Source organism: Mytilus galloprovincialis, chromosome 12 (assembly GCF_965363235.1).
Source record: "Mytilus galloprovincialis chromosome 12, xbMytGall1.hap1.1, whole genome shotgun sequence".
In the NCBI taxonomy this organism is placed as follows: domain Eukaryota; kingdom Metazoa; phylum Mollusca; class Bivalvia; order Mytilida; family Mytilidae; genus Mytilus; species Mytilus galloprovincialis.
In genome coordinates this window covers 20,270,699-20,285,348 of record NC_134849.1, presented here as the reverse complement: position 1 = coordinate 20,285,348, position 14,650 = coordinate 20,270,699, and the positions used below count along the sequence as shown (strand labels likewise).

Below are 14,650 nucleotides of genomic sequence, written 5' to 3'. Positions count from 1 at the left end.
AGACGTTGCAGACCAGTCCGTTCATCTAGACCAAACAGATTCAGACCAACAGCCAGATGACACAGAGGTGTTTCAAGAGCAGTCCTTCAACATTTGAGGTGCCAACTGTTCAACTTGAAGTGTAAGCATTGTATTTTTTACCTTAAATATTACATTAATATAATGTCCAGTGTATACGATTATCATTACATGAATAATGTATTTATGATAAGATTATAATCTGCAGAAATAAGAAGTTTATTTTAAAAATTCCAATAATATTTAATAAATTTTTAATACCAATAACTTCAGATTGTATTCTGCCGGATGTATTCGTATATTACATGTAATTGTGCTGTTCAGTATTGCCGGTTTGCTTAAAGTAATGACAGACTTGAAAAAATAAAGTTATTTATATAATCCATTTTTTTACAGCTCTATATTAGATGAGTCCATCAACAACGTTGAGATTGCTCCAGATACCATCACCTACACAACAGTTGATTCCGCTACACAGCGTGGCAAGCGTAAGCTTGTGGACAGCCACGGTTACACGTACAACGTTAGGGTAAACCCTTTTATTTTATACTAAAAATAGTAAACATTATATTATGTTATAATTGCCACTGAGACAAGTATCTATCAGAAACCAATCTGATTTATAATACATTTAAAACTCTAATTTATAATAAGAGCTGCTAATGTAAATAGGCAGATTGCTATAATTGCCAATGAGACAAGTAACCACCAGAAACCAATGTATGTGATAACATTTTATAAGATAATATAGGGTTATTGCATGAATATTGGGGAATATTGTCCCGAGTAGAATTTTATATTGCACGAGCTTGCGAGTGCAATATATGTTCTACGAGGGACAATATTCCCCAATATTCATGCAATAACCCTTTTATTGTATAGCAATATAATATTTAAAAGTAAAAATTGGTTTAAACTAAGATTTTGTCGTTGATGACGTCATGAATTTTGAAGATTTATTGCACTAGTGCAATATTATACAAATATAGCCTTTGTTTGAGGTCGATACTAGTTGTTATTACGTTTACTCTTTTTTTTTTTTTTGACATCTTATGTATTTAAAGATTTTTTTCGTCAAATAATCGATCACAGACACTGTATCATCGCCACCGGAAATTGGGTACTAACGAAGCGGAGAGAAATAGAAAAAAAAGTAAACAAGTTAAGAATTCATTCAATTTAAACCATTTCCACTCATGTGATGAGGGTGCCGCTTAAGAAATGATTTTCTGATATATAATTCTTTAAATTATTAGGCCGATAAATACAAAATAATACAAGATTTTGAGTAATACTCCAAAACTTGCCACTTAGTACCGGAAAATTTCGAGGTCGATCATCCTCTGTCGCCCCATTCTCGAGATATTGAACTGTTTTTCATTATTTTTCCAGACACGTTCATTATCACTGAACTAGTATATATTTGTTTAGGGGCCAGCTGAAGGACGCCTCCGGGTGCGGGAATTTCTCGCTACATTGAAGACCTGTTGGTGACCTTCTGCTGTTGTTTTTTTATTTGGTCGGGTTGTTGTCTCTTTGACACATTCCCCATTTCCATTCTCAATTCTACGTTTTTATTTTATTATAGTGTGGCATCATATTTACTGAAATTTGTTGTCAAAAACATGTTTTTTAAATAATATGGACAAAAACATTGTTTGTTTGTTGTACGGCGAATTGCAGGACGTTGTACGGCGAATTGCAAAATAACAACTTTTGTCTGTACGGCGTCTTGCAATATATTATAATTTTAAGAGGAAATTAATTGCTGTTTATATAATATTAAGTGACGATATTTTGTGGATATTAAAGCTTTACAGGCTTACAAATATACAAAATGTCTTACTAATCAAATATTATTAAATATATGACGTTAATTCAGTTCAGAAGGCCTCGTTGCGTACCGCTTTTCGATTTTGTACAAAAAGTTTTTTTTCAACCATATTATCCTAAATACATTTATATATCGTTATACTACTAACGACTGTTGTCTTATTTGTTGTTAGGTTGAAATTGTGTAAGTTCAATAAAATAAACCGTCCATTCATCTTTTGTTGGTGCTAGCTTTTTTTTTTTTTTTAGATAAAAACAGTAATATGTGGTATGATAGCAAATAAGATAACTATCCATCAGGATAAAATAAAGTGTATGCAAGCAATTATATGCTATCGTACGGCCTTCAACAACGAAAACTCGTACCTTATAATCGGCTATAAAAGGCACCGACAGAAAAATGTGGAAGGACTCAACAAGAAAACTAACGGCCTAACTCATATACAGTGTAACAAAACAATTTATGAAAACAACAAATAAGATAGAGATGAAGCAACGACAACCACCGAACCACAGGATCGTGAATTCGGACAGACAAAAATAAGAAAATACTTTGTTGTCATCGAAAGTAAGGAGAAACAAATCGTGAATTCCATTTCGAATTAATTTTCTTGTCAGTTTCTTTTTGAAAATATATAATTTGTATAATTCTAAAAATTCTGTCAAGCAAATGATGTTTCTATCTATAATGCATTTTATCTAATGCATAATTAGATAGGAGATGCATAATTAGATAGGAGGGAGGAGGGGGTCCGTTAACATGTTAACAACACCTCGATTTTGGCAAAAACAGTTAACAACAAATTTTAAATGCTGATAAGAGTTAACAGCAACTTTAATTTATCCTTTTTTCCAAACGAACCCAAAAGCAATGAAAAGGGGAAGTCCATATCTTGAATGTATTCAAAAGTTTGAAAACCACTGTACAAAGTCGCAGAAATGCATATGATTTTTTTTACCTTTTGATAGATATATGTCTATGGTTTCAGGAAAGGTATCACTCTTATTGATTGAAATTTTCCTCAGTTGGACCAAATTTTTGAGATCTTTGTGACATGTTCAACCCCCATTTTGCATGTTGCCATGGTTAAAAAAAGATTATATTTCACCATTATTACTATTGGAAATCAAATCTATGGACGATTCTCTTTCCATAAATATACACATGCATAACTCAAATGCGTAAGCCTTATTTATTAGAAAGAAAGGGAAAGAGGGTGTTTAAAAATTATGAGTGTCAATTCTAAGTTTCTTTTCCTATCTGTGAATTGACGCCCCACCCTAGTGCATAATTTTCTCGTTGCGTTCGGTTGTTTCTTCTATTTGGTCGGGCTTCTGTTTCTTTGACATTTTCCTCATTTCCATTTTCAATTTTATCAAGGATTTACTATACTCAAAGATTTTTTAAAGACATGAACAGTTACATATATGCTGTTTATGTCAATCCTTTGCGGAAGCAACGTAAAGAAAGAGATGGACAGCAGATTTTAATGTGATTCTTGTAAATAACAGTTAAGATCAGTTAACAGAGAAAATAATGTCAAAAACAGTGAACACTTTAAGTATTAAGTAACAGATAACAGGAATCTCAATTTCAAATAAACAGTTAACAACATTGCATATTTTAACAAAACAGATTACAGACAGTGGGTCGAAAACAGTTATCAGTTTTTAAAAATCAGTCAAATAACAGTTTTAAACAAATTAAAACCTTGAAAAGGACAAAAACAGTTTAACATAAAAGGGTAATCCCCCCATCCCCCCTTCAACCTTAGATATTTGAACTTTATACTTTATTTTCTTTGAAATGACGGTAAAAAACTATTCTAAAATTAGCAAGTTGCCGTACAGTTGAAAACAAGTTGCCATACAGAGTCTGTTTTAACTGTAATATTTTAGAGGATGAAAAACATGTACTTTTAAATTGTCCCTTGTATGAAGATCTAAGACGTGCACTTTTTATTGATATATTGTGTCATAATGATATGTTTTTAAACTTATCTGATGAAGAAAAATTTATATATATATGTTTAAAAATACCAATATTTGTAATATTGTTGCCAAAACCTGCAATAACATTTTAACAAGGAGAAACAGTATTTTATATCATTAACTACTGTATTTGTAGTATTTTATAAAACGAATAAGTATTATTTGTATTTTAATAGTCTCTCATAATTCTTTTAAGAATGGCACATACATGTATTTAATTGTTTTAACTATGTTTACTGTATAATTAATTTTATAATTGTATCTTGTTTTAATCATGTTGTATGTGGTGAGACTTTAATAAACTATTGAATCAGAATCTGAATCCTAAACCAGAAGATCAATTAATCAGGATTTGATTTAATTAAGTGATTACAAGTGGCATTACCTTAGTTCACAATCATCAGACAATTGTTGAATAAACAAACCAATTATAGACTAATGATTTGATTAATCAAGTCATTATGATGAGTTAAATTTAATAGGTTCCAGTGGACTGTAAATATTTATTTAGATATTCTGTGTATGAACAAAAAGAAAATGAAATCGCCATGAGTTAAAGTTAAAGTTATCAATGGAAAATAACTTCATATTTTAAAATATGTTGAAGCTACTATACAACCAACGACACAATAACAATCATTTTCGTATCGATTTAAAATAGTTCTTTAACTGGTACTCCAATACTTTTTGCAAATTCCATTTATACTGTGTCACAAATTCCTTCAAGATCAATAAAGTTATTTCTTATTTTATTATGGGGCCGGATCGACTTGGGGCCGGATCGACGTGGGCCGGATCGACTTGGGACGGATCGACTTTAGGCCGGATTGACTTGGGGCCGGATCGGTTTGGGGCCGGAACGACCGGATACCAATTTGTCAACACGAGCAAGTTGCCGTACCCTAGACCGCTTTATTTTTTTTATGGTCCATATTCTTTAAAATACATCTTTTTGACAACAAATTTCAGTAAATATGATGCCACACTATAATAATCTAAAAATGTGTCTGGAAAAATAATGAAAAACAGTTCAATATCTCGAGAATGGGGCGACAGAGGACGCGATCGACCTCGAAATTTTTTGGTACTAAGTGGCAAGTTTTGGAGTATTATACAAAATCTTGTATTAATTTTGTACTTATCGGCCTAATAATTTAAAGAATTATATATCAGAAAGTCATTTCTTAATCGGCACCCTCATCAAATGAGTGGAAATGCTTTAAATTGAATGAATTCTTAACTTGTTTACTTTTTTTTCTATTTCTCTCCGCTTCGTTAGTACCCAATTTCCGGTGGCGATGATACACAGTGACAGATATCATGTGTTTCAAAACGATAAACAATATCCTGAAATTCATTACATGACGTCACAAAGTATACTGGTTTTTAGATATTCTAAAAATAACCGTGCAATATGCTTTTTGCAGGTCAATATGCGTTCTGCTATCCGCCGTTTTTTCTCTACCTTTGAAAATATAGTTTAACATGTGACTATCTCTAAACAAATCAAATTTGTTAAAATATACGAATTTAATATTAGAATTTATTGCACGCTAACTTTTGGTTACTTTCTGTTGGAAATATTATATTGCTATACAATAATATTTATTATTGTTGAATGTTAAAATGTCATGCAATAAAACAGGAGATAATTTGATTTTTTTTTTTTTTGCAGCGTCAAAACAAGTCCTCAACTGATTGGCAGTGCACAGTACGTAACAAGACACTGACATGTACAGCAACAGTGAAGCAGACGGGTGATACTTTCACAGGTGGCAATTAAGACTAACCACAACCATGTAGTTCTCCCTGGGACATTAGTAGCAGTACAGTTGACAGCACATGTAAGTTTATACAAAATACAAACACTGACAAGTTGTGGTATGATTGTTAACAACTATAGGTCACCCCATAGTTAGCTATAGTCAGCTATAAAAGGCCTAGATATGACAATGTAAAACAATTTAAACGAGACAACTAACTGCCGTATTTATATAAGATAATGAAATAATAATATGAATGTTTTGGTATTTCAAAATGTTTGCTTGGTATATATAACATAGTTTGCTGTTTAACATATAGTTTACTGTTGTTGCTGTTAAAAAACGGAACAGAAATTGATACGAAAAAAAATATTATAAAATATTCCTTTCATTTATAGGTTAAAAACCAAGCAGTTAACAACATCCACCAACCAGCTTCAACTATAGTAGACACTGCCTATGTGCAACATGCTGACCCAGAATTGCCAGAAGGTAGCCGTCCAAAAGTGACTAACCTGCTTCGTACATGTAACAGAGTCAGACAGAAGCTTAGACCAGAAGAACCCCACGACTTATATTTTGAGGTAAGTTTTGTATAGTTATATTTTGAACCAAGAGAGCAGCATTCATATACTAGAATATGATAAAAAAAAAAAAAGGCAAATATAGTAAATTTGTCTTGTCCATCCGTCTGTCCCGTTTCAGGTGAAAGTTTTTGTTCAAGGTAGTTTTTGATAAAGTTGTTAAGTCAAATGAAGTTATAAAAAAATAATCCTGTTTTTTCCTTTCAGCTTGCCTACAACTTCGTTCCTCCAGGGTTTACCGCAAAAGACATCCACGTAGACTTCTACAGACACTTGGTGTTCTTCACTGACCAGCAGTTAAAAGTTCTGTCAACAGCGAGGTCCTGGTATTTAGACGGCACGTTCAAGGTGGTCCGTAACCCCTTTGCACAGATGTTTTCCATCCACGCCTTCCTGACCAGTGGTGGTAGCACTAAGCAGGTTCCTTTGGCATTCTGCATGATGAGCCGTAGGCTAACCAGAGATTATAAAGCAGTAAGTTTAAATTATTTTTATTATTTAGATAATTATTCGTTTAATTCATGTAAATAATAATTATTATTTAAAAATATATTATTTTAATAATCATGTATTTGTTTAATGATAATAATCATGTATTTGTTTAATGATAATAATCATGTATTTGTTTAATGATAATAATCATGTATTTGTTTAATAATTAATAATCATGTATAAATAATTTGTTTAATAATAATAATCATGTATTTGTTTAATAATAATCATCATGTATTTGTTTAATGGTAATCATGTATTTGTTTAATACTAATCATGTATTTGTTTAATAATAATAATAATAATAATGTATTTGTTTAATAATAATCTTGTTTTTGTTTTTTTATATTACTATATTAAATGAATTGTTTCCTTTTGTTAGGTACTATCAGCTGTAGTTTCCTCTATGCCACGACGTCCAGCTGTGCAGGTTGCAGTAGTCGATTTCGAGAAGGGTATGTGAAAAGCAAATGTGGTATAATTGTCAATGAGATCAAAAGCAATTGGGTATAATTGTCAATGAGATCAAAAGCAAATGTGGTATAATTGTCTATGAGATAATTGTTTTTGAGACATAAAGCTGATTAGATCAGTTTATACTATTACTTGATTGTGATTTGTAAATTTGAATATATATCACAGACTTAATTTTCATAATTTTTTCTTCAGTTCTCCTACAACAGACGAGGTGATGTATTCTCTTTCTGCCGTAACATCATGGCCTTACCATTGTTACCTGCTAGTCACAGTGAGCCAACATTTAGAGAGCTAACCAGCCGTGTTACTGACCCAGCACTTGAGAAGTTTACCAGTTATGTCCGCAAGACATGGATCACCAGCGCGTTCTACCAAATAGCAACGTGGTGCGTATTCAACCAACCAACAAGAACCAACAACGACGTAGAAGGCTGGCACAGACGCCTCAACAAGAAGAACAACGACGAAAAGCCAGCATTCTATACCCTCATCAAGAGACTGCACGAAGAAGCGCAACTACTACCAATCCAGATTAAGCTAGTGTCCGAGGGTAAGCTTACTCGCTAAAAGCGCAAGCAAGCCCGCACTAACCAGGCCATTCTTTTCAACATGTGGGAACAGTATATTGCAGGCTCCATATCAACAACCAGACTACTACGCCAGTGTGGTCGGGTCAACGGTCCAGTCGTGGAAGCCAACACACATTTCAGTTTAATTATTTTATTCGTAAGTGGGGCTAGTATGTAGCCTTTAACTCTATTCATACTTGTACTATTCACAAGTGGGGCTAGTTGACATTCACGTTACCGAAATATTAATACTCACTTCTTACTGCTATATTAAAAAAAGGAATAATATAAGAAGTTTCTATAAGGTTTTCAATGGGATAGCAAATAAGTGGGGCGAGTTGGCAGGAGTAATATTTACGGAATTTAACTTATATACAACGGGATAACATCTTTTTCCATAAGTGGGGCGAGTTGGTATTACTACATTTATCCTGGTTAATAATATAATATAAATCTAGATATTATCGTTTTCTTTCAAGTGGGGCGAGTTGGCAGGAGTAATATTCACGGAATAACATCTTTTTCCATAAGTGGGGCGAGTTGGCATTAATACATTCATCCTGGTTAATAATATATTAATATAGATATTATCGTTTTCTATAAGTGGGGCGAGTTGGCAGGAGTAATGTTTACGGAATTTAAGTTATATACTACGGGATAACATCTTTTTCCATGAGTGGGACGAGTTGGCTTTACTACATTCATCCTGGTTACAGCTTTTACATTAATGCTAGCAAGACAAATCTTTGTTTGGCTTGCTTGCTTTGTTTGTATCAGTGTTTTCTCAAGCATGGCAATAAAGATAGGCGGGGCTTCAGCTTGTATACATCATACTTAAATTTTATTGGACGTTATGTTTGAGGTTAAGGACACTAAATTTTAAAACATCCCACGACTCATATTCTCAAATGTTTCCTTACCTGTAAATATACAATACAGACAGGATTTTACTTCGTCGAAACTATTTCCCCATTACGCCAGTTTATTTTCACAATCGTAGAAATGGAAGACAATTTTTTTTTCAAATATCCAACTTAAAGACTGTCGTCAAGCACTTTTAGTAAAATAGCTATTCGAACAAACCTACTCTGATTTTGTGATCCATTGGATTTGTATTTCACTTCACCCCTATATTTTATCTTTTAGTACTGTGATTTTTTTAATGTTATAAAGTAAACCTGTAGCTTTTCTATATTAAAATGATACAATCTGAAGCGAGATGATGTATCAAATACTCTTGCTTTGTACGTTTTCAAAACAAAATATTCATCTCAAACACACCCTAACATAAAAAATGTACACTCGATTTCCTCTTTTCGATACAATTGTTTCCCATTTTTTTGAATATTTTCTTGAGTTACATAATGGAAGGGCAGACATGGAAATAACTGACTGAACTAATAGATTGATATGTTATAAAAAACAATATTTGGTCAATGCTGAAGGCCAGTTTCTCAGCCCCATACAAGAAAAAAGTTTATATTTTTCTTTCATTGACAAATTATTGTGTTTTTACAGGTGAGGAAACATGTGAGAATATTTGTCATGTGATTAGGTGTCCTTAACCTCAAACATAACGTCCAATAAAATTTAAGTATGATGTATACAAGCTGAAGCCCCGCCTATCTTAATTGCCATGCTTGAGCAAACATTAATACAAACAAAGCAAGCAAGCCAAACAAAAATTTGTCTTGCTAGCATTAATGTAAAAGCTGTAATAATATGTTAATCTAGATTTTATCGTTTTCCATTCAGTGGGGCGAGTTTTCAGGAGTAATATTAACGGGATTTAACACATTTCACAAGTGGGGCGATTTTTTAAAAAGTGGGGCGAGTTGGTGGTCCAGGTTGGGGCGGTTTTTTTTAAAGAAGGGCGAGTTGGTAAAAAAGTGGGGCGACTAGGAGTGGGGCGACTTGCCAGTGGGGCGACTTGTCATGAATTCCCTCAATCAATGAGTATTCCACCACCAGTTCAAAAGTACATATATCTTAATCTTTAAAATATAAAAGTCACACAGGTAGACATCTATCATCATTAAAAGGAATATTTAAAATGTTTTGTATATACACATGTATCGGCATAAAAATATGAGCTAGTTCAACGTCATGAAATTTAAAATTTAAAATACTTCCTCGATATTTACAGTTTATTTACATGTATATATATATATATGATCAGCATAAATTTAAATCGTTCTTCTGCATCTTTGCTGGTTTTATTTAGGATAGTTAACTTTTATCTGTATACAGTGTAGTGTGGCCACGTACCCACACTTACTGCTTCATAGGACTTTATTGGGCTGAGTTGTAGTATTATAGTTTCATTAAAGTGTGGCGAGATCCACGCTCATTCTCTGATAACGATATATATTTAGCATCTTCAGTAAAGTGTGGCGAAATCCACGCTTTAGAAGGCATTATAGACTATGGTTGAGTTAACAAGTGTGGCGAAATCCACGCTCATTTTGTATTAATGTCGAGATTCCTTTATCGATGTGTCCGTAGAGTGTGGCGTAACCCACGCTAACGGTGTCTTTTAAGCTAACTTGATTTTGGATCGATATCATTGAGAATTCTCGACCTGCTTGTGTGTAGTAGAAAGCATAGTCTCCTTGATTGAAATTCTATGTCCATTAATTAGGATTAAATTGTCACAACTGGGTTCCAGTAATCCAATTGTACTTGAATCAATTATTACTTGGATAAGGTCTACTTCGCTACCGTTGTGTTTGAATTGAATACTGAGCTTTTCGTGTAGCAGTTGGATATTGCTTAAGATTGATTTTCTCTGGTTCGACAGTGCAGGACAAAGTAGTAAGAAATGTTCCAAGGTTTCATCTGATGTTTGACACAAAGGACACGTTGCCAATAGTCCTTTGTTTTTTGAATGCCTTGTTCTGTCAGCCATGAGTATATAACTTCCTGTTGCTATTTTTAATTTTACGGGTATTCTCATAGCTTCTTGCATGGAATTACTAGCAGATAGGTTTACTAATACATGTGTCTTTCCTGGTATATATTGACTATTTAAATACTTTAGTGAGGGGTACAGCTTACAATGACCCTCGATAAAATGTTTCCAATACTTTGATACTTCTTTATTTACCATGGTCTTCCATTTTAATTTTTGAATTTGACTGTCTAATAGATATAAGGCGGATGGTAAGTTGTATTTCGCTAGAATCGTTTTAACAATAATAAACCAGCTGTGACTATCATCTGTTTTCATAAGTAGTTGTCTATATGCAATTTGTTTTTCTAAACTATTTTGTGGTTGTCTAGATATATTTCCAAATAATGATAAAATCTTTTTATGTATTTGGCCCTCTATTGGTAGTTGTCCAGAAAGAATATATATGGCGGGCGTAGCTGTACTTGTTGGTAAAGAAAGTAATTGTTTAATGCATTTTTTGTGGAATATGTCAATAATATCCAAGTTTTTTCCTGTAGGAGTTACTAATTCCAGGCCGTACAGAAGTACAGGAATGACATAGATGTTAAATATATGTAGTAAGGATTGTATGTCCAGTCCATTTTTCCCATGCAAACCAGCTGGCATTAAACTGTACATGGCTCGTCTAGCTTTTTTCACGTTTTCATACAACGGATTAGGATCATCTGGTTTTGATGTGCGTAAGACCCCCATATGGGTTGTTTGGCTAACTATTGGCATTATTGAGTTACCTATACTCCATGGAAAGGAAGGTTCTTGTTGTTTTCTACGATTTGGATACACTGGCAGAATAACACTCTTCACTGGTTGAAGCTTATATCTCTCCCTTCGACTGTAGTTGTACGCCATGTTAATAAGTACCTGTAGTTCCTCAGGGTTGCGCTCATTAGTGCCACATCATCTGCACAAGTCGGAGCTGCGCAACAAATGGATCCTATTTTTGCTCCCAATCCTGAGTGCTCGATATCTGTTAGGAGATTATTGATGTACAGCTTGTACAGGTCGGCGCTCAGTATACCACCTTGTTTTACGCCTTGACATATTGAGAATGGTTCAGATATTAGACAATTAAATTTAACTACACTGCTAGAGTCCATGTGAAGACTATGTATAAGTTTCCATAGTAGCCCCTCTACCCCTGCTATGTATAGCTTTCTTAGGATACTCTCGATACCACATCAAATGCCGATTTAGCATCTAGAAGTGCTATATGGGTCGTTTTCAAAAAATGTCGAATTTTCAGTACACCCATGCTAACTTTTTTATTTCTAATGGAAATTTCAGTTGTAATGGTTTAAATGAAAGCTTGTCGGATTTGTGATTCAGAACATTAATAATAAACACACCTTGCATCTATTTTGATAAGATTAAACTGCATTTAAGACCCATTTTGGGGGTATTTGTCTGCGTACAGTGTCAGAAAAACACATTTCAAATGATTTTTTTGCGATTTTCTGATCGCCTTGATATCTACAAAAGGGACTTTTTAAGAACGTTAAATATTACTCTAACGAAAATTCGTAGCTTCTATATCATTGTATGTAACATATTATCTACAAACTAAATTGAATCTGCGTACAGGAGGTTCATGTCTTTCCTGTTACCGCTACTTAAAACAGCCGTGAATTTATTCTCCCTATGAATATTGAATCAGTCAGTGTTGATTTCAAAAGTGCAAAGTAATCTTTACATTTAAAACGCCTCGTTTCTTGAACGACAGTGTAGAGAAAAGAAATTTCAAGACATTTAGTGAAAAAAATAGAGCGTACTTTTTTTTATGTCTATGCTGTTACCATCAATTTTGATTAAATACACCAACAGTATATTTGTAAAAAGTGCAATAACGTGTTGGAAACCAAATTCACAATAGAAAAACATAATCACTTCACCAAAGGGAGTAGTTATTTTACAACAGCAATCAAAAACGAAGAAATTTGTCTATCCTGTTATGTCTATCCTGTTACTATGGTTGCTATGGTTACAGTAACAGCATAGACAATTGTAGACAAAAACGTCGTTAATTTTTTTATCTTAACATATAGGTGCAAAACGAATGAAATATTTCGTTGTTTGAAGTCATCTTAAGGTTATAACGTCTTAATCTTCCCAATTCAAGCATTCGCAGGTGCAATACTGATATCGGTAACAGGATAGACAAAAAGGTAACAGGATAGACTTTTATATAGTAATATATCAGAAACGTACGTTCCTGTTACCAATGAAATATAGAGAAAAGTAAACTAACTTATGAGGGATTTACTTGATGTTGGGTTTATTTGAAAGGGTGAAAAAATGCCAAACAATATAAATTGCTATCTTAGACTTGCATTACTGGTGGTAATTTTTACAACCTTTGAAAACCAATTTTTAGAGGCATTTTTCAGTACAACCTGGAAAATTGGCAAATAATCTATTATATTACAGAATGAATATATATAGAAGTTTATTCTCTTGAAAACCATCTAATTGTCTACGTAAAACAAGCTTAACATTTTATCTAAACCTTTTCTTAATAACCCAAAATTTCTTTTGAAAATGGTAACAGGATAGACAAAATAATGTACCACCGATCAAAAAATGTTTCAACATATTCTTGTATGACATCATTAAGATTGCATCTTTTAATATGTTGTTCTTAAAGTACTGTTTGTTATGATTTGCTTATGTAGAGGGTTGTTTGAATAAGTAACTTTTAATAATTTTTTCAATTTCAAAACTCGACATTTTTTGAAAATGACCCATATATATTATTTTACCAGCATCCCTGCACTCTCTGATAAATTCTTCTATAAAGAAGGAGCAGTTCATTGGAGCTGAGTTCACAGTAAATCCTCTTTGTAGTCTATTTTGTTCCTTCAATATTTTAGGTTGGACCTTAGCCTTTGCTACAGACTCAATTAGTTTCAGCAGTATTGGCATGATAGTAATCCCTCTATAGTTAGTTGAATACGGGAGTGAGGAGACCCATTTTGAGTATTTCAGGTATTACTCCTAATTTGAATGATGATACTATCATATTTGTTATAACTGTTTGCAGCTTATCACCACCATATTTGATATTTTCAGAGGATATGCTGTAAATGTCTGGAGATTTGTTTATTTTCAACCCATTTATGGCATCTTGAACATCTTTTTCAGTTACAGAGATGGTATTAGTTTGATTGTTACATATATCAATTATATTGTCTAGATCTAATGCTAGCTGTTTGTAATATTCGTCGTCATATTCAGGATCATTTGCTGGTTGAGCTAATTTATTGAAATGCTGTTTCCATCCAACTATAATTTCATTGTCAGATTTATATATATTATCTTGTACATTCAGTTCGGATATACAATTCTTCAGCTTTCCTTTTTTTTTTACCAAGCAACTTGTAAAATACTTGATCATGTTTAGTTCTAGCATCTAGAATTTCTTGTCTATCGTTGAGGACTTTCATCGCTATCTCTATTCTACATGTTTTTCGAAGTTCGTATTTCGCAAATTTCATATCACAGTATATTTTGTTGTTCGGTGATGTTGGTCTTTCATTTGCTTTCCATTTTGCAAAAGCTTCTTTACATCTTTTACTTGCTTGATTTGTTTTAAAGGATCCTATCTTAGAATTTTGTTTCTTTCTGTTGTATACCTTGGCTCTAGGTGCTGATTCTATTGCTGCATTTTTCATAATGGTATTAACTTGTGTTATAACTTTAGTTAGCTCCTGACCCGATTGAATCTCACTTGAAATAGCTGTTAGTGACTTGTTAACATTTTCCTCGTATAGATTCACGTCAATAGTACTCCATTTAATTTTCCTATTAGTAGGCAATATTTTTGTACTTTGTTGCCTATGTTCTATTTTGACATTTAGTCTGCAGGTTATAGGATAATGATCAGAGACTAAAGAACTACAGGAGTCAAGTTTAAGATAACTGGAATTGTTCTCAAATAGCTCTTTATCTAGAAATATGTAGTCAATAGAGGAT

The 14,650-nt window shown here is 33.0% G+C and overlaps 1 protein-coding gene across 1 annotated transcript; it reads left to right on the top strand.

Moving 5' to 3' along the window:
• Positions 1–425: 425 nt before the first annotated feature.
• LOC143055241 (uncharacterized) lies at positions 426–8,348 on the top strand. Its single transcript, XM_076228374.1, has 6 exons — positions 426–506; positions 3,364–3,413; positions 5,594–5,687; positions 6,005–6,190; positions 6,398–6,664; positions 7,065–8,348. The coding sequence occupies exons 1-6, from the start codon at positions 426–428 to the stop codon at positions 7,143–7,145; spliced, it is 759 nt and encodes a 252-aa protein (XP_076084489.1). The 3' UTR covers positions 7,146–8,348.
• The last annotated feature ends 6,302 nt before the right edge of the window (positions 8,349–14,650 follow it).